Raw genomic sequence first — 23,284 nt, 5'->3', positions numbered from 1 at the left:
GCTCTCTTTTTTGATGGGATCCTTGTCTGGTTTTGGGATCAAGGTGATGTTGGCCTCATAAAATGAGTTTGGAAGTTTTCCTTCCATTTCTATTTTTTGGAACAGTTTCAGGAGAATAGGAATTAGTTCTTCTTTAAATGTTTGGTAGAATTCCCCCGGGAAGCCGTCTGGCCCTGGGCTTTTGTTTGTTTGGAGATTTTTAATGACTGTTTCAATCTCCTTACTGGTTATGGGTCTGTTCAGGCTTTCTATTTCTTCCTGGTTCAGTTGTGGTAGTTTATATGTTTCTAGGAATGCATCCATTTCTTCCAAATAGTCAAATATGTTGGCCTAGAGTTTGCAACAACATGGATGGAACTAGAGCGTATCATGCTTAGTGAAATAAGTCAAGCGGAGAAAGACAACTATCATATGATCTCCCCGATATGAGGAAGTGGTGATGCAACATGGGGGCTTAAGTTGGTAGGAGAAGAATAAATGAAACAAGATGGGATTTGGAGGGAGACAAACCATAAGTGACTCTTAGTCTCACAAAACAACTGAGGGTTGCTGGGGGGAGGGGGCGTTGGGAGAAGGGGGGTGGGGTTATGAACATTGGGGAGGGTACTCACTCTGGTTCCATCTGATCTCTCTAGCCCCACTTCTACCAGTCCTATTTTTGCCTCCTCCTCACTGAATCTAAATAGGTTCCCTGGCACCTAGATTATCTACTACAATCTGTTATTCCATTTCCCAACCATACTCTGTACTTTCCTTCCTCTCATAGTTCTCTTTTTCCTCTTCTACCTGGTGAAATTCTTCTCATTGTTCAGTATATGTTTATATGGCCCCATTCTCAGGCAGATATAATCATTGCTTCCTATGCTTCCCAAAGTATTTTGTGCATAACATCCTTTCCACAATTTAAAAAGTGACTTATGAGTCTACCTGATAGAATTTACCAATAAGCTAAATTTTTCCTAAATTTTAATATGCATCAGAATCTCTTAGATATAAAAAAATTAGATGCCCCAGAAAGTTTGATTCTGTAGATTTGGGGTTGAGCCTAGGAATCTGCTCCTCTACTTCCCCAATAAGTATGTTAGTTACTTCTGATAGAGGTTGTCCAAGGACCAATTAATCAATAAATTCCTTCAGGGCAAGGGGTGCAGTTTACCCACTTTTGTGTTTTCAGAGCCAGTCATGTAGATGGCGCTAAGTAAATGTTTCTAAAATGAATGGTTTAGTGAGGAAGGTCTTCTAGCATATAGTGTTTGAGTTGAGATTCAAGTTCTTTAAAAGGTGTAAGACCTAGCATAAGACATTTCTCAAGTTGTTTTCAGAACACTACCTTTAGGACATGCCTTGTGGAAAAGAGTTTTTGGTGGTCAGATGCTTTTGGAAAATGCGGCCTATTGGATCTGCACCTTCCACCTTCTGAAGGTACGCTAGCATATTCAGGCTTCTGAGAAGTTCTGCGGCAAAGAAAACCTTTAACCCCAGACATATAGAACTTTTTCACTAAGTGCTTCCCCCACCCTCATTTTTAGATAATACCTTTTCATATCCTGTAGAACTAAATGTTCTGAGGTATTCTCTTTGGGAACTGTTCTCATAAGCAAACATAGAGCCAGAAGAATTGGCAGGTTATGCAGGTGATCTGTACTTGCCTAGGCTGTTCTAGAAAATAAGAGATAAAGGAACTGGGGAATAGTAAGCGAAAGACATTTTTTCATAGTAGTCTGGATTTTTGTCTTTTATAGTTGCTCTAAATTGTCATGTTTAGTTAGAAGTTTTGATGATTTTCAGTAGTGAGAAATAACTTAAAAGCAGTAAAGATGGGTTTGAGATTGGAAGGCTTGGATTCAGGTAATGACTATTGAAATGCAAAAGAAGATAGTAAAGTGCAAGATGGATCAAAGAGTGCAGAATCTGGTCACTAAATCTGGAAAAAGGATTTGGATATTTTAATTCAAAGTTCTAAGTAGCTTGCATACTTTTTGGCTATATAATTAGACTACTAAAGTGAGAAACACATTGTATCATTGACAGTTGAAAAGATGTGTAACAGCGAATAGTTCCTGTAAGTTTTCAATATTTGATTTTGTTTATTTTGTTTGTGGTTTGTATTTCTTCTAGTAGGATAAAATTTATCACAGTGGTTTATCGTCTATATGGAAATAAAAATTATTAAATTGATTATCATAGACAAAATTATGTTGAAAGTTTTTCTTGAAAAATTAGATTCTTCTCTTTAATGAAATAGGAAGCTGTAGGACATGTGGTCAGCTCTGCATGATTCCATTTGAGAGGCTTTTTTATCAGAAACTGGTTAGTGATGTCAAAGCTAGGCACATCTTTATATTATAATGCATTTAATTTAGACTGTGGGGAAATTCTCTGATACTATATATTATGAAGCAGGTACCTTGGGCTTTAAGAGTCATAGAATATTTATACTTAAGGTAAAATAGAAAGTCTGCTTTTTTCACTCATTTATACTGGAGGGCTTAAAATAATTATCAAGGAGACTTTATTATAAGATTAACATTTTTTGTAATAAGTTAACTCCCATAAAACATTTTACAGTGCTTCCTGCAATGGTAATGTTCGTATCCCATGAGCAGAGTTAGTTTGGAGACTTAGACCTCTACCACTGAACCCATTTCTTGAAAAATAAGGGTGGTACAATTGATGACAGAAATGCATATCAGAAAGCTAAGTAAAAGCAGAGAAATCTTTCTGATAGGGCCTTAATACTTCTTCCTTTTTTATTGCTTTTTCAGACAAATGACCATGGAAACAATTGAATCTCAGCAGGATGGAAGTGTAACAGATTCTGTGGCTGAGAGCGAATCTGCTCATATGCAGACCCAGACTGGTCAAAATTCAATCCCTACTTTAGCTCAGGTAAATTTAATGTAGGCAATAGGCAGGCACTGATGAAAGTGAAACTCTGTGGAAATAAACATGTGCAGATTCTGTTTTCTTGAAGTTGATCTTAAGTTTACACTGTTCCCTGGTTATCAGCCATTCATACTGATTTGATTTCAGAGAGACGATATGTATTTGAGTTACTTTGCCTCGTAACGGACACTTGGCAGTGCTCCCTCCACTACCACTGCTATGCAAAAGGAAAAACAAAAACCTGCCCACATATGTAACCCTCAAATTATTGTTTCAGAAGGTCGGTAATTCCAAGTTGGTATAGTCTTAACTTCTCAGCTGGAAATACTACAGAAATCTTACATTTGCCTAGTATATATTTGGTTTGAACTTTGCTTCCTTTTTAGTTAGGTCTTTTTGAATTGGTTTCATTTAGAGACCACCAGTATGAGTTAGTGCCTGATTTTCAGCTCTTAAAACCCATTTCTGAGATATTTACAAAAATATGTAGTAAAAGCAAACACATTCTTTTATTTAGTTTGTCACGTATTTTTTGAGTACCTACTGGCTCTCAGCACTATTTAGATACATGGAGAAATTTAGTTTTTGGTCTTAAATATCTCATGGTTTAGTAGGGAAGATAGGTACTTGGGTGATAGCTCCAACAGTATAAGAAGTGCTATAAAATGTTAGGAGGGAGCAGCCAGGTGACCAGGAGTACTTTATGGAGGAGTTGCTTTTGAACTAGATATAAAGGATCAATAGGAGTTTACCACGTGGACAAGGATAGGGAAGCATATTCTAGGCCAGGGAAGAGAGTGTGCAGAGGCACAAAGCCACACTGTCCGGAAACTATGGGTAGAGGGGCTAACTGGAGCCTAACATCTGGGCTGGGAAGTCGTGCTGGTAAATGTAAGCAGAGATTGTATACATTTGAGAGTGTAGAGTGTCCTGGATTCTAAATATTCTTGAAGCACAGTGTTCCCTGTGTTTAGAACACTAATATTTGTGTGGACTATGTGGGGGGTTGGATTGGAAGTCAACCAGCCAGTTGTGGAGACACCTTTTGTGTGCAGTCACAGTAGTGTGGGATACAGTGCAGTCATGAGATTTTCACAGCATCTTGAAGGGAGGAGAGAGAGGACCCATATGGCTGACTGGAGGTCCAGGGGAAATATCAGGTACTTCCTGGGTTGTCTTAAGCCAGACAGGTTCCTGTGAGGTCTCTTCTTTCCCAAGACAGGCCCCAAACACCCAGCCTGCTTTTCTTTCCTCATAAGAGCTCCCTGAGGGTTTTCTCACAAGTGTTCTGTGGAGCTGCATCTCCCTGGCAACACCCTTCTTTGTTACCCTAGAATGCAGGCATGCAGACCTTTTGCTATTTAAAGGGGTGAGGAGAGCAGCCTTTTTCTTATTAAAAGAATGTATGCTCATTGTAGAAAATTACAAAATATGTATTATTATAAAGAAGAAAATAAAAACTACCCATAATCTTAACTTCCAGAGATTTTGGGTATATGTCTTTTATTAGTCTTAGGGTCTTATGAAAAGAATACAATACACATATCTTTTTTCATAAATTTGCCATCTTCTAGAGTTTTTATCACTATGATTCCTGATCTTTAATTCTGCCCTTCTTTGCTGAAGTGGTAGTTGAAAGCAAATCTTCCCTTTGCCTCCATTCCCCTCCTTTTAGGTCCTGGCTCACTGACCCTCACATAGCCTTCTCTCCCTCTTCTGGGCCTGCACAGTCAAAACAATATTTCTCCATTGTTTAAAAATGATAATTTGCAATCCTGAGGACCTTCAGCCTGGGTGACAACCAGCTCTGTGAGCGTCAGTCAGAAGTTACTAAAGACTTCCAGTAATACGAAGTTTGAAAAATAACCTCTGGATTTATGAGCGTTTGCAATTGAATAGGAGTCCAGTGAATAGAAACTAGGTTTTCATAGCTAGGAGAAGTAAGAGGGAGAGGAGGTAGAAATTGGAAGGATAGATTCTTCAAGAAATTTTTCTGTGAAATAATAGAGAAAGATGAGTCTGTGAAACAAATGGGGGAGGACAGGAGTGTGGCAAAGAGAAGTGTTTTGAGGAAAGTGGAAGAAGAGAGAGACATGAGAGGGCTGAATCGGATCTAGGAAAAAACCTGTGGTTTGCATTTATAACGCTTTCTTCTTTAAAAATCTCAAATTCAATGTTGGTATTTACTAAATCTGGAGAGCATGCTCATGGACTTGCTATGGTATTTATTTTCTATATATCTTAAGGATCTGATCAAAGGATAAACTATGGTTTTTGTCTTTCACATATTAGGAATGTTGAGAGATTAAGAAGTAATCTGTGTGCTGATTCATTGATTACTTTGGTTAACTCTTAGTTTAACTAACTCTGTGCCATGCACGGATCATGATTTTTTGAAAAATTAGAACAAATTCTTAGCAGTCAAAATTTTCTAAACATAATTAGATTGTAAACGGTTAGGTTCTTATGATGCCTGAAGCTGTTAATTTGTGAGTATTTGTTATGATGTGATATGTGATAAAAGCGTTAGGAAATCAGATTGAAATCTTTATTAAACCTGTAATGTAGCTGGTGGTGGGTATTTTGGAGGGCATGTATTGCATGGAGCACTGGGTGTGGTGCATGAACAATGAATTCTGTTACACTGAAAAATTAAAAAAAAAATAACCTATAATGTATGCTAAAAGTGACTCTTCTGAGTAATTCCTAATGTCCTTGTATACTTGATACTTGTTTCATTTTTTTCAGAAAGGACGGTTTGGTATAGGTAGGACTTTATAACACTTAATTTCCTTTTTACAGGGTCAAATTATTATTAATTAGTGTGGGCACAAAAGGTGTGACAAAAAGATTCAGTCAGTTTCATCCTTTGCATCTGGTCATTTGAGAGTAGTAGTTTTGAGCACCATGGACTTTCTAAAGCTTCTGCCCATCAGGGTTACTCTGAAAATCATCACATTCAGGAAAATCTGACAACTCGAGGCTGCTCTTGGCCTTCAGGCCTCCGTGTGCACCAAGAGAGGCTAGAGTTTTAAGTTTCCAGTTTTTCTGTTTTATAACTTCCCAGATATAAATGGAATCTTTCCCTTCTACCTGCAGTCAAAAGTAAATAGAAGTGGGGCGCCTGGGTGGCTCAGTGGGTTTAGCCACTGCCTTCAGCTCAGGTCATGATCTCAGGGTCCTGGGATCGAGTACCGCATCAGGCTCTCTGCTCAGCAGGGAGCCTGCTTCCTCCTCCCTCTCCCTCTGCCTGCCTCTCTGCCTACTTGTGATCTCTCTCTGTCAAATAAATAAAAATAAAAATCTTTAAAAAAAAAAAAAGTAAATAGAAGTCACGGTGGGGATAATGTCAAAGAGCTGAAAGCAGGATTTGCCTTAAACAGACCCTGAGGGTGGCAGATAGTTGAGGTTAAATCGTGACTTGGCTTTCTTCTTGCTTGAGATATTTTTTATGTTGATTTATTTTTAATTGAAGCTGCTTTCTTGTCTGTTAAGTATATATATTGCTATGTAAGACTAGTTTCTATTCCCCTGTGCCCCTGGAAAAACAATTGGTAATAAGTTGGAGAGTTTATTTTAAATAACCAAGCCAGGAGGAAACCTTGGAAACCTTGTCCAAAAGCCAAAATGGTGAAAGTAAAAAAAAAAAAAATATATATATATATATATATATATATATATACACACACACACACATATATATATGTATATACATATATATGTGAGTTATATACAAGTAGTTTTAAATAGCCACATATCCTCTGGAAATAATATAATTCTTAAATGGGTAATTAAACTTTCTTTTCTTTCTTTTTTTTTTTTAAGATTTTATTTATTTGACAGAGATCACAATTTAGGCAGAGAGGCAGGCAGAGGGAGAGGGAGAAGCAGACTCCCTGTTGAGCAGAGAGCCTGATGTGGGGCTGGATCCCAGGACCCTGGGATCATGATCTGAGCCAAAGGCAGAGGCTTTAACCCATTGAGCCACCCAGGCACCCTAAACTTTCTTTTATAATGTAAGATTTCAAACATGTACAAGGTAGGATAATGCTATGGATATAAATTTATGTATACATAAACTTGATAATTACTAAGATTTTGTAGCCTCATCTATCTTCTTTTTTTTCTGTTTGTTAAAGTATTTTAAGCAACTCTGCAGATCTCAGACCTGTCATTTTACTCCTACTTACTTCTGGGTATGCAACTTGTAAAAGATTGTGGACATCTTTTTATGTAACCAGATGTCACTGTCATATCTAATAAAATGAAGCATAATTCCTTACAATGATATGCACTTCTTGTTCACATTTCCCCATTTATTTCACAAACGTGTAATCTACTCTGAAAGTAAGAGTAAGAACACCCTGGATTTTTCTTGTTGGAAGTCCCTTGGGAGTTGTCAATGTCTCCAGAAGATCTGGATAGGCAAAGTAATCCTCATGGAGCCGCTGGAAAGGATGTGCTTTAAAACCAGCTTTCCAAAGCTTCATGCCAAGTAGCTGCTGCTCAAGCCTGTGGGCACCTCACCTCTCAAAGCTAAATAACTCTTTTTTATAAATGACCATTCTCTAGGTGTCAGCAAAGGTGAAAGAAGCAGAAGCAGGGTGTCCTAGAGCTTGAAGGAAGCTCTGGAGATTATCAGGGTCAGCACAGTGCCTCAAGAGAATTTGTTCTAATATAAACGTTAATCTTCCCACAGACCTGTGTGTTTTTGGAAATGAGATTATAGGGAGCAGAGAAAACTACTTGGGAATGTTGTTCAAGGATTATACTCTGCTAATCTCCTTTTTTATGTCGTCGGTTCTAAATGCAAATAGTATGTAAAGGAGCGCCTCAGAATAAAGCCGGCCTTGGCATGCAGTGAGGGATTGAAGTAGGAATGATTTAACAAAGGATACATTTTAATGTATGAGTTGTATGTTTTCTGTTTCAATCTGGTGGGAAATTAGAATGACGTTTCTCATTACTTTGGCTGCCTGTGCCAAAAATCCATCTTCTTGGTCCTAAGTAGGACCATTAATGATGTGTATGGCTATCAGAAAACAAAACAAAAATGCAACATTTGCTATTGATAATGGGTCCAGCAACATCATATTTGTATATTAAAGATGGTCTGCATTGTGTTATGTTGATCTGGTATATCTACTGCCAGCTAAGTAGATATAATTTAAGCTTAGTGTTCAATTGAATCTTGTTTTTTATTTCAACATACTAATTCCCTTACTTGAGTGTCTTTTGCAGAAAGAGAAAAATGTTCTTAAAATTTTGAGGTAAAAATTTTTCATTTCAGTATTGACTTTCTATTGCTCCTTATTTTTTTGTATTCCTTCCTCTGGCTCTTTTGCTTTAATTTTTTTATATAATGTTTTACTTCACCTAGAATTCTCTCTAAAAATGAGCAAAAGTTGGAAGAAAAAGTAAAACTGAATTTTTTTCAGTAAATGCCAACTCTGTGTTGTATGATGTTCTTTAATCAACTAATTCAAGGAAATATCCTGTTTTAAAATGTAACTCATTTTCTTGAAGGTAATTCAGGGTATGAGGGACATAAAAGTAGTTGGTGAACTGCTAATAGCAGAGATTATTTTATTCAGTTTGAACAAGAATTTGTTATATATCTGTACTTGTATTTTATAATTGTGTATGTGATAACACATTTCTTTAAAGGTTATACTTTAGCTTTAGAATGCCCTCTGTTTTCATCTTAGTGATAATACTTTGAATAAAATTTGATATTTCAAAGATAATTTAAGCAGATATAAAGGAATCAGCCAATTTTCAGAAAAAGATTTTGTTTTTATACTTAAAATCAGAAAAAAACATACAAGTTAGTTTTAGTGTTGGAGAGATTGTTAAAGATTTTCTGTCATTTATAATGATTTTCAATGGGGTTTGGATACTTTTTGTTTGATGTTCCAAGCTCTTCATAGAGAGAGGTGATTTGTCACAAGCAATAATGGGAGAACAACTGAGTATAAACATAGTTACTCTTTTTACCCTTTTCTTAATGATCTCTTTTGTGTAGTAAAGTAGACTAGGGAAAGGTTTATAGGGAAGCTGTTGTGTAAGGGGTATAGAATTTCATATTTGCAAGATGAAAATGTTCTGAATAATCTGTTTCACAACTGTGAATATACTTACTACTGAACTATATAAATTAAAGATGGTTAAGATGGTAAATTTTATTCTACATTTTTTACCACAATAATGAAAAAAGAACGACGAAGGTAGTAGACATTGAAGTTTGAAGAAAAGGTGTGAATTTTTGTAGGTTCTACTTTGAATAATATTCAGAGGTTATTTTACTTTGCCTGATTTTAATATTTAAAGTTACTGCAAGCTTGGTAAACCCCAGACTGTTAAAAGAATTACATTTATTAAAGGAATTACAAAACACAGAGGCTTTTAGAAATTTTCATTCTATTGACTAATTACGATGACATCTTAATAGTGTTCTTCAGAAATGAGAGTTTTCTGAGCCCTGGCAGAGAAAAATCTCTAGTGGTTCTCCAAAAAGACATGGGAGAGGCTTTAACTCACTGAACCACCCAGGCACCCCTGAAAAGTATTTTATTATTATTATTTTTTTAATTTTAAAAATTTATTTATTTGACACAGAGAGAGAGAGATCACAAGTAGGCAGAGAGGTCTGCAGAGAGGGTGGGGGGATCAGGCTTCCTGCTGAGCAGAGAGCTGATGTGGGACTCTATTCCGGACCCTTAGATCATGACCTGAGCCGAAGGCAGAGGCTTAACCCGCTGAGCCACCCAGGTGCTGGAAAAGTATTTTAACCTTCCAGATCAGAGGATTAATACTTGTAAATTGTTTAAGTTCCAAATTCTTGACTAAATTATTTAAATGCAACAATAATAAGAATAACAAAAGTGGGTATTGAATACTCAGTCTGTGCCAGGCCTTTGACTCACAACTTTGTAGAAAGATACTGCTTTCATTCCGCCTAGCAGTGGTGGAAAATAAGGTATAGAGAGACTGAATGAATAACTTGTCTTAGGTCACACAGCTAGTAAGAGGCAAGGCCAAAATTAGAACCCAGGCTATCTGGCTTTAGATTTAATCAAGCTCTCTACTCTTTATTATAGAGTAATACAACGCTATGTAATACATAGGGTACTCAGTGTTGAACTGGACCATATAAGGGCATTGCCTTGGAAATTCCATAACAATTGAATTTAATAATAAAAATAGATTATATATTGTTATTGTATATGTACACATATATATTATGTATATATATGTGTGTGTATATAGACACATAAGCAGTACTATGCAGTACATGTTGTATATGTACTGTATATTGTTACTCCTTCATTCTTCAGTGGCAGATTAAGATCTATATTTAGATCCCAACTCCGTTTCTGATCTGGGATATGTAAAGAGCATTAGAGAATTTAAATTTTATCTATTTTGATATATTAGTAATTGTTTCCATATAATTTCTGGCATCAGTAACTATTCTATGTGTTGAACCATCACTCTGGGGCCAAGAGTATGATAGCACCCAGAGCTTTCGACTTAAGTTTTATGAGATGATGAAGAAATCAGTCCCATTGCCTTTTGTAAAATCAATTTATTGAGTGTTTTCCTGGCAAGAAGCCAGTTACTTGTTATATCCACTAGATTTGGGGCCAGAGTTGTTATTATTTTTTATGTTTGGTAAGAAAATACATACAATCTGCAGTCCAGACCAGTTTGTATACAGTTTAGTGGTGTTAGTAATACAGTGTTGTGAAACAGATCTCCAGAACATTTTCATCTTGTAAATCTAAAGTTCTGTATCCATTAAACAAAAACTTTCTTAATACCCCTGCCTTCAGCCCTGGTAACTACCATTCTACCTTCTGTTTCTGTGAGCTTAACTACTTTTAGATACTTGATATGAGTGGATGCATCAGTATTTGTCTTTCTGTGACTGGATTATTTCACTTAGCATAAGGTCCTCAAGGTTTATCTGTGTCATACTCTGTGGTGGGATTTTTTTTCTTTTGTGAGGCTGAATAATATTCCTCTGTATGTACATACCACATTTTATTTACTGTTAATATTTTTAAAGAAATTTATTTATTTATTTATTTATTTTAAGATTTATTTATTTGACAGAGAGAGCTCACAAGTAGGCAGAAAGAGAGAGGGGGAAAGCAGGCTCCCTGCTGAGCAGGGAGCCTGATGATTCCAGGACCCTGGGATCATGCCTTGAGCCCAAGGCAGAGGCTTAACCCACTGAGCCTCCCAGGTGCCCCTCTTTATTTTTTAACTAATTTACATACCCAATGTGAACCTCAAATCCATGACTCCAAGATCAAGAGTCCTACAATCTTCCACATGAGCCAGCCAGATGCCTGTACTATAATAGTTCTTAAGGGGTTTTGGTATTTTTGTTTTTGCCAGTTCAGTACTTTGTAGGACTTACACAAAGTTATTGATAGAACAAATAAAATAATTCAAGTGAATTAAAATTTGCTTCATAGACATTCTTATAAAGAGTTTTTTGTTTGGAAATAAAGATTAATATGAAGTTTGGATAATAAGTAGTTTTAGGCATTCATTTTGTGGTATCTGGCTTTTGACATATACATTTCTTATCAATTATTAGAAATGATCTACATTATTGTTAAGAATAGTTTTATTTACTATTTGTTCTTACAAGATGTCTACTGGGTATATGTTCTTTTGGGCTCCTATCTCACTGAAACTTCATTATGTACACTTATTACTTGCATCTAACTAGTGATTATGATCAATTTTAGTTTCAGTCTTACTGAAGGCAACTATAGGATTGATATTTAAAAGTTCTGGAGTTAAAAGAATTTTAACTGCTACGAAGATCATATTCATTTTCATAATGCTTTTAAAATATGATAAATGAAACACATATTGGTTAGAATATAAAATGATACTCCTACTGCTACAAATAGAAAAGTAAAGATACTCTACAGATTAGGTAGGAAAAACAAATCAGCTAGAGCATTGTTTTTCAAAGGTTAAAGGATCCCTAATTTTAATTTGTCCTCAAAAGATCATCACTGCTTATTGGAAATATAATGAAAATAGACTGTATAATTAAGCATGATTTAATTTTGATATTTGCTTTGCTTTCAAGGGAGAATTTTTTAAAAGATTTTATTTATTGGAGCAAGCATGAGAGAGAGCGAGCCTGAGTGAGGGGAGGGGCAAAGGGAGAGGGAGAAACAGACTCCCCTATGAGCAAGGAGCCCGATGTGAGCCTTGATCCCAGTATCCCAGGATCATTACCTGAGCTGAAGGCAGACACTTTTCCAACTGAGCCACCCAGACGCCCCACAAGGGGAGAATTCTTTTTAAAAGACTTAATATTCAGCCATTTATATTTACAATACCAGAAACAGTGATCTACTTTCCCCTTCTCATTTTATTTGGATTATAGATTTCAGATGGCATTTGTTTATGCTCTACACATATAATAATCCTGTGAGGCAACAGCATTCCCATGTAATTCTCTTTAGAATTTTAACATGGTGGATATACAAATATGAGTCTTATGTGGCTAACTCTGTTATCAATAAATATTTTCACCTGAAATTCTCAAGATAAATTAGGTTAAAAAAATTTTTATAATTTAACTTATTCATTTGAGAGAGAGCAAGAGAGTGTGAACAGGGGGAGGGTCAGAGGGAGAAAGGGAGGGAGAAGTAGACTCCCTGCTGAGCCAGGTGCCTGACATGGTTCTTGATCCCAGGACCCTGGGATCATGACATGACCTGAAGGCAGATGCTTAACCCACTGAGCCACCCAGGTGCCCATAAAATTAAGTAAAATTTAACTGTACTGAATTTTGCAATCTGTTAGCCACACTTAAAAAAAAAAAAAAACAACTGCAATAGAAAGAAAGACACTAAAATGAGACCAACTCTACATTTTTTCATTTTGTGTTCTCTTTATTTAGTGTAATTAAGCACAACTTTAAAAAAAATAAAATGAAATATTTTACATCTATATTCAAGTGTTCACTCTCATTATTTTCCTGTTTTCAACCTTAAAAATATTTGAAATATTCTGTAAACACTTTCTTTTCCTTATAGAAGAAACAGACTTTTAAGAACTTGTCTTAATACACAGAAATCAAGATAATTTTCCAACTTCATGCTTGTAATAGTGGGTTTCAATTGTAGTCCTTTAAAATTAAAATAGACAAGGTATAGATTTTATTTCTCAGGAGCAGAATTGATAGTGAAATCTGCTATATTGTGAATTCACATTTTTTCATCCTTTATTAACTGTCTTGAATGCAGGCCCAGTAGCTCTGTGACATTTGCAGCTGTATTGTGACATCATAAACCCCATCATAAGGGAACCTGACTACAGACTGGAGGTAGTCTACTAGGTGCTAATCAAGTGCCATGTTACAACATTGTGAGGTTTTCCCAGTTACAAGTGTCATTATAAGGATTTTTTTTTAATTGCAAAGCCAAGTAAGGCTGTCAATTGCATCATCTTAACTTCAGATTAACTACTGCCTATAGTGGGGTTGTTGGTGGATGTGGTGGCACCAGCATAATCTATGTTTCAGGCATCCTGTGGAAGAGGATTATTCAGGGGATCTGGAAGAAAAGGTAAATCATGTCTACTATGAGTTCATTCTATGCACTTTTTAGAGCCTCATAAAAAGAGGTATAAAAATTATGGAATATAAAATACACCCATTTTATTTATTTATGTTTCTAAGTAGCTGCCTACATGATTGTTAGAAAGTGATGAATATACTCCTAGATCTTCCTCTGGCCTTCTCCCTCTCTTCATTTAGGCTTTTTATGCAAATGTTCCCTCCTCTGAGAAGCTTTCCACAACAGGTATATTTTGATTAGCCTCCTTCCACACTACCCCTGCCTTGTAACTCTGATTCCTTACCTTGCTTCATTTTTCTTTTAAGAATTTAACACCAATAAAAATGTTGTATTTGTCTTCATCAGTTTTCTGTATCTTTCTGATGGAGGAGAGCAGAAACTTTTCTTGTTCATTGCTATGTCCCGACTGTCTAGACCGGCCCACACAGCAGGCTCTTGATAAATATTTGTTGAGAGAATAAAAGAATGAGTTAATTCATAAGTATGACCTGCTTTTGTGATATTTTTTGTATATTAAGTCTTAGAATGAAAATTTGATGTTTATGAGAATTTTTTTTTTAAGATTTTATTTATTTATTTACTTGAGAGAGAGACACAGATAGCAAAAGGAATAGTGAGAAAGAGAGTATGAGTGCTTAGGAGGGGAAGAAGCAGGCTCCCCGCTCATCAGGGAGCCTGACGCAGGGCTTGATCCCAGAACTCTGGGATCACGACCCAAGCCGAAGGCAGACGCCTAATTGACTGAGCCACACAGGTGCCCCAGAAATATTTCTTTATTTCTGCCTGCAGTATGCATATTTTAGTTCAGATGAACTAAAGTTTGTGTCCCTGTACTAGTGTCTCTTAGGAAAAACCATTCTCTTTTCCCAGAGCTGCTTTAGACTTCTGTTGGCACATTAGGAATAAAGTAATTATAATATTCTTAATAGATTGCTCTTAGTATTTCTCAGATCTTTGTTTTCTAGCTCTAAAGCATCAGTTGCAAAATTCTCCTTGCTTATTACCACTTCCACGTAGTTACCCTATCATTGCTTTCAATGTAGCCTACCTAAAACTGAATGTGCCACCTTTCTTTACCTACTTTTGGCTTTGGAGCCTGCATGCATGTCCTTGAATCACTGCCAGTGTTCCTTCTATGTCACCTGTGTAAAATACCCTACTTCAAGGATGCTGTAGATTCCGCTGTGGCTCATGTGCTCAGTATAATCATATAATACTGAAATGCTAAAGGTAGGGAGCCATGTGAATTTTATTTTATTTTATTTTATTTTATTTATTATTATTATTTTTTAATGTGTAGCAGTGAAGTTTAGCCAGTTTACCAATACAGTGATGGGCTTAGTAGTGATCACTAGTTTTGGCAAAACCAGTGAGTATAGAGTGTCTGAATATAGAATGTCTCTATATCTAAGGATTTGTTTTTTGGGGTTTTTTTTTTAAAGGATACATCTGAATTCTCTAGAGTTTGTCACATGTCCAGCTTCTCAGCCTGTATTTCCGCAGTTTAACAAAAGAGTTGTCTCATGAGCTTTTACACTGTTCAGAGTTTGGACATAGAGAAGTTTCGCTGTAGTTACAGAATTCCTATAACTAATATCCAGAGTTCTAGGAGTACAGTTTTGTATTAGTGGCTACAGCTCCTTTTCCACAGCAGGTATTACTAACATCAAGCCATTTTGATAGAGTATTTATTTAATAATTTAAAATCTTGAAAATTATACTTGAAAGGTATTTAAAATAACTTGAAACATGATTTATCTTTATCAAAACCTCACAGATCTTTCTTGAGTTGTTCAGTTCTTCAGAATATCTGATGTCTTTAAAGCTGGAGTATTTCCACACAGAAAATGCTTGCGGGCGCCATCCAGCATTTTAATCCGCAGGTCCAATCTATGATACCAGTAGTACTCTTGGGTGTAATTCATATTATATTTCACTCAGTCTCTGACTCACGAACTCTCTCTCAAGCTTTGGGTTATGGTGGTGTGGGTTGTGCTTCTGTGCTGTAGTTGAAATCACAGCCTGCTTCAGTGCTCAGTTTTTTACACTGTGAGCGGGGTGTCTAAGGGCTGCATTGGGATAGAGCAGCGGTTTCCAAAATGTGTGTGCGGAACCCTAGGGGAGACTTTTAAGGAGGTTTAGGAGGACCAGAATATTTTCATAATAATGCTAAGATTTATTTTCCTTTTTCTCTGTAATGATATTTACACTGATGGTATAAAAACAGAAGAGGGTGGGATTAAAGCTGTTGGTGCCTTAGCACGAATCAAGTCAGTGACATCAAACTATACCAGTAACATTGTATTCTTCACCGCCATTCACTTGCAGTTAAAAAAAACACAAACCGACACATCAGTTTCATTTAAACAGTTTTATTAAAGGATTTTACGGATTTATTTGAGACAAAATACCACGATGAAGCTGTAAATAGTACCAATTGTATCAAACCTTGATCCTTGAGTACATGTTGTTCTAATATTCTGTTATGAAATTGGTATGTTTACTGAAAGCATTTCTGCTGTGCAGTAAAGACTGATGGTGTTCTTGAAGAAAAACACTTGTGTAATTGTTTGAGTGTTGAAATGAACTAGCTGAGTTTTTTCCCATAGGACATCAGTTTTCTCTAAAGAATAGCCAATAGCCAAAGCATGGCTATTCAAACTTGAGTGTTTGGAAAACATTTTCTTTTTTCTTCTTTTTTTTTTTTAGATTTTATTTATTTATTTGACAGAAAGAGAGATCACAAGTAGGCAGAGAGGCAGACAGAGAGGGGGCGGGGGAAGCAGGCTCCCTGCTGAACAGAGGGCCCGATGTGGGGCTCTATCCCAGGACCCTGAGACCATGACCTGAGCCGAAAGCAGAGGCTTAACCACTGAGCCTCCAGGTGCCCCTGGAAAACATTTTCTTAAAAGCAAATGAAGTAAGCTTGTCACTTCAAGGAAAACAGCAGTGTTTATTGTCTATGATAAAATTCAGGCTTTTAGGGAGAAGTTCTGAATTTTGGAAATCTACATTGTGAGCTTGGTAGCTTTTCGATTTATAGTATTCTGATGAGATTGATGTTGATTTTAATGAATGAGGTTTTCTGATAAAGTATCATGAAATATGTCAGCATTTGGGAGATCTGCTTAATCCAGTGAGCCAATATTTTCCAAATAACTACTGCGTGATGTTACAGAATCATGCATGGAACCCATTCAAAGTGCAGGATTGGTCAGTGGATTTTTAAAAAATATTTTATTTATTTATTTGACAGACAGAGATCACAGATAGGCAGAGAGACAGGCATAGAGAGAGGGGGAAGCAGGCTCCATGCTGAGCAGAGAGCCCGATGTGGAGCCCGATCCCAGGACCCTGAGATCATGACCTGAGTGAAGGCAGAGGCTTAACCCACTGAGCCACCCAGGCACCCTGTTCAGTGGATTTTAATATAACTTGTGGTTTCAGATTCCCCATTGCAACTGATTTTTATGAAATAACCACCTGTTCAGTTTTGGTGTAGTAACAGAGAAAATTTGGTGAGATCCAAATCTTCACTTATCAAGTAAAATCTTGGAACAGATTCAGTGCACAAGTAGGTATGAAAATTTGGCTGATTTCAAATAAACTAAACATTGAAAGAATTTGTAAAAAAGTAAAACATTGATACTCTGGTCACTAATTTTTCTGTTTTGGAAAATGTAATTATTTTTAATAAAGTGCTATTTGTGTTAACATGTAGTAGAATTATTTTTAAGGTATAAAAATTTTTCAGTTTTAATTTCTAATATGGTAAATATTGATACATATACATATAACCAGTGATATGCTGGAGCTGGCTTGTGAGAACTGATTGCCTGCATCTTTTTCCAGCTTTGGGTTCAGTGTCATCTGTTGGTAACCTGAAATCTGCCATAGTCGGGGTTTCACATTACAGAAATCAGCAAACATTTGAAATCAAGGTTCTCTCTTCCCCAACACTGAGTGTTAAACATTTATGGCATCTGACTGGATATAAATCAAGCAAGAGCTCTTTAAGTCATTAATAATTTTTAAGAGAGTACAGGTGTCCTGAGAGACTAAAAAGTTTGAGAATTATCTGTGTGGCTGAAGGCATACCTTTTGGTAATTTGTCCACAAAGAGGTGGATGCCTTTTTATTGTTTATACAGATGTATCTTTTGTGCTGCTTTGTCATTTCTAGAACAAATCCTTCCTTTTTTTTTTTTTTTTTAAACTTCTGGTTGTTAAATGTATTTATTCTACTATGGCATAATCTTTTTCTTTCCCCTAAAATCTGAGGTAGACAATAATGCTCTAGGGGCAGGTGGGATGAACTTGCCCATTGGGCTATATGTTGGGTGTGTCTGCCCTTTTCTGTCTGTTATTCAGGCCTAGCTCAAGCTGTGGCTTCTACACAAAGCCTGTACGTATTGTTCAGACCCATTCTGTTCTGTACTCCCCTGACTTTCATGGCCCATACAGTGGAGCAATTCGTTCTACAGTGCTTGGTGTGCTATTGTCTCTTAGGTGTTAGTTTTACCAATTTTATTTCTACCCTAGTACACCTAGTACAATGCTCATCACATAGGTTCTCTTGCATGGATGAAAGATTTTTACTTTTGGATTACCAAAGAAGTTTGCTTTCTAAAGAAATGAGCTTATAAATAAATCTTACAATTATTTATTATAAGCCCAGCTATTAATAATTGTTTTTAAGTGTAAGTAGATTGGAAATCATTGGTGTTTCTTAAAGTGAGGCCCTATATAGAGGGTTCCTTCAAAGTTTGTTTTAGATCTTGTGGTTCTACTACCATTCATAGCAGAAACTGGTGGCTTATTTCACTTATTTCATTTCCAAAGTCTTTGACTCTTTTAAGTAAGTCATAATGAATAGTGAGTGAAACAGTAAAATGAGGCAAAGTTTATAAGATTACACTGGCCTGCCTATAGGATTGAGGTGTTGACTAATTAGAAAACTTGACAGGTTTTGAATCCGGGGGGTGGGGGGTGTGGAAGTACTGTGCTTTGCTGCTATAGGGATCTCTGTTGAATCTACTCAGGGGTACTGGGAGATGGTTGTACTTTCTTCGTGCAAGCTAAGTGATGGTTTTGGCCCTTTCTGTACATGCTGGAGGTAGCAGGGAGGAAAACTGTAAGAGGGACATCCCAGATCTAAGGCATGCACTTTCTCTGGATCAGACACACTAAGAGCATGAGAAATCCTGGAATTCCTCTGGCCTGTGCCTTTTTTGTGATTATGGGGGCATAAAAGTATGACTTTCATTAGTATAGAGACAAGGCATTAGCTTGTCTCTGTAGTAGTACCAGAATATCCTATTTTGAACATTTCGTTTATTAAAAAATAATTCACCATATTTAAGTTCTGTCTCCAATTTCTCTTAAGAAGTTGGAGAGGGTAATTTATACTTTGGCCTAAATAAGGATTCACTGTTAATAGTCGTGAGGTCGTAGTGAGGTAGTTTAACTGCTTTAGAACTTTGGGCTTGGAACATTCTTAGCCATCGAAGCATGGGAACCGAAAGTGAGGAGCATGGGTTCTTTAATATCTATCACATCAGAGAATGATTGTTCCAGGACAGTAACCACCTCCTAATGGTAAGTACCCCGTGAGCTTGTCATTTATTAGAAGCAGGTGAAAGGAAGGAAGAAATGGCCAGTCATAATCATGAATGGTATTTCTTTAAAAACAAAACAAGACAAAACAGAAAATGGCCAGCCTTAATCCTGAATGATGATCATTTTTGCAGGTTTCTGTAGCTGGATCAGGCACCGGAAGAGGCTCCCCAGCAGTAACTCTAGTACAGTTACCTTCGGGCCAAACTGTACATGTCCAGGGAGTAATTCAGACACCACAGCCATCGGTTATTCAGTCACCACAAATACAAACTGTTCAGGTTAGCTGCCTTCCTGGATGATTTGTCTTTGACTTTCTTCTGTTTTTTTGTTTTGTTTTGTTTTTCCTTTTATTAATTCATGTATCATCTTTTTCTTTGTGTAGCTTTTATGCTCAAGTCTTTTTATTAGAAATTTGGGGGAATTTCCATTTCCTATGCAAAGTGCATTGTGTCCTGCTAAATACATGGATTTGACTTAAGAGTTGCAGTTTTGTTTTTTGTTCTTAATTTACAGGAGGAGTAATTGCCAGATGAGTAATTCTTTGCGTCGTTGCTCTATGCTCAGACTCAGATTTATTTAGCAAAGCTCTCCAATGGTTCTTAAAAATGTTTTGAGGATTCTTTGAAGATGCCTGATAAAAATAGTAATATAAAGATTACTGTTTTCATAAGTACTTATATTAGTTAAGTAGGTGAAAGTTTATTTTTAGTTCAATATCTATAACTTATAAGAACGATAGGATATTATTGTTACCTTGGTATTATGCTTCTAATCATCATCCCCTCTCAGATAAAACCTTGGTTTTTGTAGACATGATTATTATGGTTATGATCCAGAGATCTGTTTTTAAGTTTGTCATCAGAGTTGATTACAAATCCTTAACATTTCTTGAAGCTAAAACATTTTTATGCATCAATAGGTGTAAATTAAGTATGAATTTTTTAGTTTTTATTTTAATTCCAGTTAGTTTACACATGGTGTGATATTAGTTTCAGGGGTACAGTGTAGTGATTCAGCACTTCCAACACAACACCCAGAGCTCATCACAGCAAGTGTGCTCCTTATTGTCCATCACCTATGTCACCCATCCCCCTACATCCCTCCCTCCTGGTGACCGTCACTTATTCCCTATAATTAAGAGTCTGTTTCTTGGGTTGTCTCTTTCTCTCTCCCTTTTTTCCCCTTTGCTTGTTTCGTTTCATAAATTCCATCTGAGTGAAATCATGTGGTTTTCGTCTTTCTCTGACTTATTTAGCTTTTCATTATTATACTCCCGAGTGCTCTCCGTGTTGTGGCAAATGGCAGTGTTTCATTCTTTTTATGGTTGAGTAATATTCCATTGTAGGTATAGACCTCATCTTTATCCATTCACCACTTATGGGCACTTGGGCCGCTTCCACAATTTCACTATTATAAATAATGCTGCTATAAACATAGAGGTGCATGTATCCCTTTGAATTAGTGTTATTATATTCTTCGGGTAAATATTCAGTAGCGTGATTGCTGGATTGTAGGGTAATTCTATTTTCCAACTTTTGAGGAACCTTCACACTGTTTTCAGAGTGACCACACCAGTTTGCATTCCCTCAACAGTGTACCAGGTTCCTTTTTCTCCACATCCTTGTCCACATTTGTTGTTTATTCTGTTGTTGATTTTAGCCATTCTGATTTTAGCCATTTTTTAAAGCATAATTTTCTTAGTTATTGAATTTACTTGTTTTCTTTTTAGGTCAGTTATTTTCCTTTTAGATGTTGAAATTATTTGAACATAGCTGATGACCAAAAGATCGGTGAGGAAAACATAGGGGTGCATACATAATCAGTCTTGTCCCTTGCATATTTGAGTACGGTTTATAGCAGAATAAGGTTGCAACATGGTATATGAAGTAATAAATACACATGCATTAAAAGCTTAGTTAGCTTTGCTGCACAAGTGTCTTTTCAAAAGAGTAAGAATCATTCTTAGCATTGTCTCTTTTTCTCATAATGACCCTTGGTTCCAAGAGTCTGACTCTTTCTGACCCTAATTATAGCACAAGAAAATCCTTCCACTCTCCTTCTAGAATTAGGACTTTTATTGGGATGCAGATATTTCTGCTCTAGATATTTCTGGCTGCTATTGGAAGAAAGTATTATCTTATATTCAGTAGGCTTTTTTGAGTTTTTTTTAAGTAGGTGATTTAATTATCTTTGGTGTAGAGGTAAGTGCCAGTGGATATTGTCTTAGAATTCCTGCTTGTTGAACAATGGTTGTCTCTTAACCTATCCACGTGAACTTTAGCTATCACTTTTCTAAAGTGGGTAAAATAGTATCCTACCTCACATACGGGCTTTGTTACGAATATATGAGAGATGTTTGAAAGCCTAGTGTAAAGTGATACTGTTTGGTGGGGACATATGATTGTTGATTACCATAACATTTTTTCTAAATTCTGTTCACTGGTGCCTGTGCACTGTGTAGGGTGCCCCTGACCAGAGGTGCATGGTCATATGTGCAAGTGAACATTATGTACACCAGTGTGCTTCAAGAAGTATATATTCCTGCTTGCATTGTTGACATTTAAACAAGTTCTTTTGATTTTGCCCAAATCAGATTCTCCTGTAATTGTAATATGAAGAAAAGTGAGTTTTATAAACTCAAAACTACCCTAGCCCCTGACTGATAATGGCAAGGTATATTGAGAGCCATCACGTGATTGTAGAGATTCATTATTTTAGTTTGCAGACTTCCCTTAAAATCCTGTGATTATTATGTGACTTGAAAAATGAAATCATGCTTAAAACTCTGATCTTTCTTTTAAGGAGAAATTCCTTATTTTGACCTTCAAGATTTACCACCATCAAGCCCCATCTGACTTCTTGTCCTATAAATCCTAACTTTAATCAGGCTTGTTTACTTGTTTGCTTCTTTGAATCTATCTAATGTCTGTTTGAAGACCCAGCTCAAGTCAGCTGTGGTATTATAAAGAGGACAGTGAAGTCCAGACACTTTATTTTGCCTGTCACTAGCTCACTCAGTCCCCATGGGGTTTATAAGTGTAGGTTTAGGGTGGAGATCTTAAGTCTTAGGTATCTTATATATAGTCCTTTCCTGTGAAACTTCACTGGCCATGCCAACCACCTTCATTTGCATTTCTGTAGTATTTATTATCTGAGCCATTCCTGTCCACACATACTTGCTCTACAACTGAAATATGTGTGTGTCTTTGCTCCCTTTCCTAAGCCAGGTATGCACTGCAGTAGTGCAGGTACAGTGTGTTCTGTTGCTGGACACTTTCCCAGCACCTGGCATCTAGACCCTTAAGCACCGTTTTTTGAATGAAGGAGATCATATATTTTATGATGCATTTCAGAAACTCTTGTATTATAGGTAGCAACAATTGCAGAGACAGATGAGTCTGCAGAATCAGAAGGTGTAATTGATTCTCATAAACGTAGAGAAATCCTTTCACGAAGACCCTCTTATAGGTAAGTTATTTAAGTTTCCTACTCTAAAGATACCTATTCCAAAAAGGGGAATAATTATGTATCAAATAATTATGTATCACACCAAGTCCATAATAGTTTCTCTGTTTTAAATTTCATTCATGTAACTTGATTATTTCTGTTGTCAAATTATGTTTTAGAAAAATACTGAATGAACTTTCCTCTGATGTGCCTGGTGTTCCCAAGATTGAAGAAGAAAAATCAGAGGAAGAAGGAACGCCACCTAACATCGCTACCATGGCAGTACCGACTAGCATATATCAGACTAGCACGGGGCAATACAGTATGTATGCTGCAATTCGCTATGTTACAGTGCTAGCTTTAAGTCTTCTCTAGTTACATTGAAGCAACTTGGGTTTGGCATTCAATTGTTCCATTTAAAAATGCATCATAATATCTAAACTGTGTGTATCATAGAATGAAAAGCACATGTTAAAGAAGTGAGAGATTTGTACTGAGACCTGTCATATACTTTTTGAAAAGTTAAAGTATTTTTACTGAATATAGAAGAAAAATTTGGGGTAAAAATAAAGGGAGGGTGTGCCTATTTATATGTTTATATTCATGTCTGATAAAAATTTAAAACTTACTGTTTTTGTTATCTTTATAAGATGCATGCAAACATAAGATATAAATGTCTGTATTTCATTCTTGTTGGCTTTTGTTACCAACAAT

The 23,284-nt window shown here is 36.3% G+C and overlaps 1 protein-coding gene across 10 annotated transcripts in view; it reads left to right on the top strand.

Annotated features, from left to right (window-relative positions):
* Window positions 1–23,284, top strand: part of CREM (cAMP responsive element modulator) — a 68,912-nt gene that overhangs the window by 16,075 nt on the left and 29,553 nt on the right. For all 10 annotated transcript variants that reach the window (XM_044228774.1, XM_044228771.1, XM_044228777.1 and 7 more), the window contains exons 3-6: window positions 2,766–2,889; window positions 19,255–19,401; window positions 22,494–22,591; window positions 22,750–22,892. In XM_044228774.1, the coding sequence (XP_044084709.1) occupies window positions 2,766–2,889; window positions 19,255–19,401; window positions 22,494–22,591; window positions 22,750–22,892 (512 nt within the window). The remainder of the gene's footprint in view (window positions 1–2,765; window positions 2,890–19,254; window positions 19,402–22,493; window positions 22,592–22,749; window positions 22,893–23,284) is intronic.

This window comes from Neovison vison, chromosome 12 (assembly GCF_020171115.1).
Source record: "Neovison vison isolate M4711 chromosome 12, ASM_NN_V1, whole genome shotgun sequence".
Lineage (NCBI taxonomy): Eukaryota > Metazoa > Chordata > Mammalia > Carnivora > Mustelidae > Neogale > Neogale vison.
Note: the sequence above shows the minus strand (reverse complement) of the source record. Positions and strands in the feature narration are given on the sequence as shown.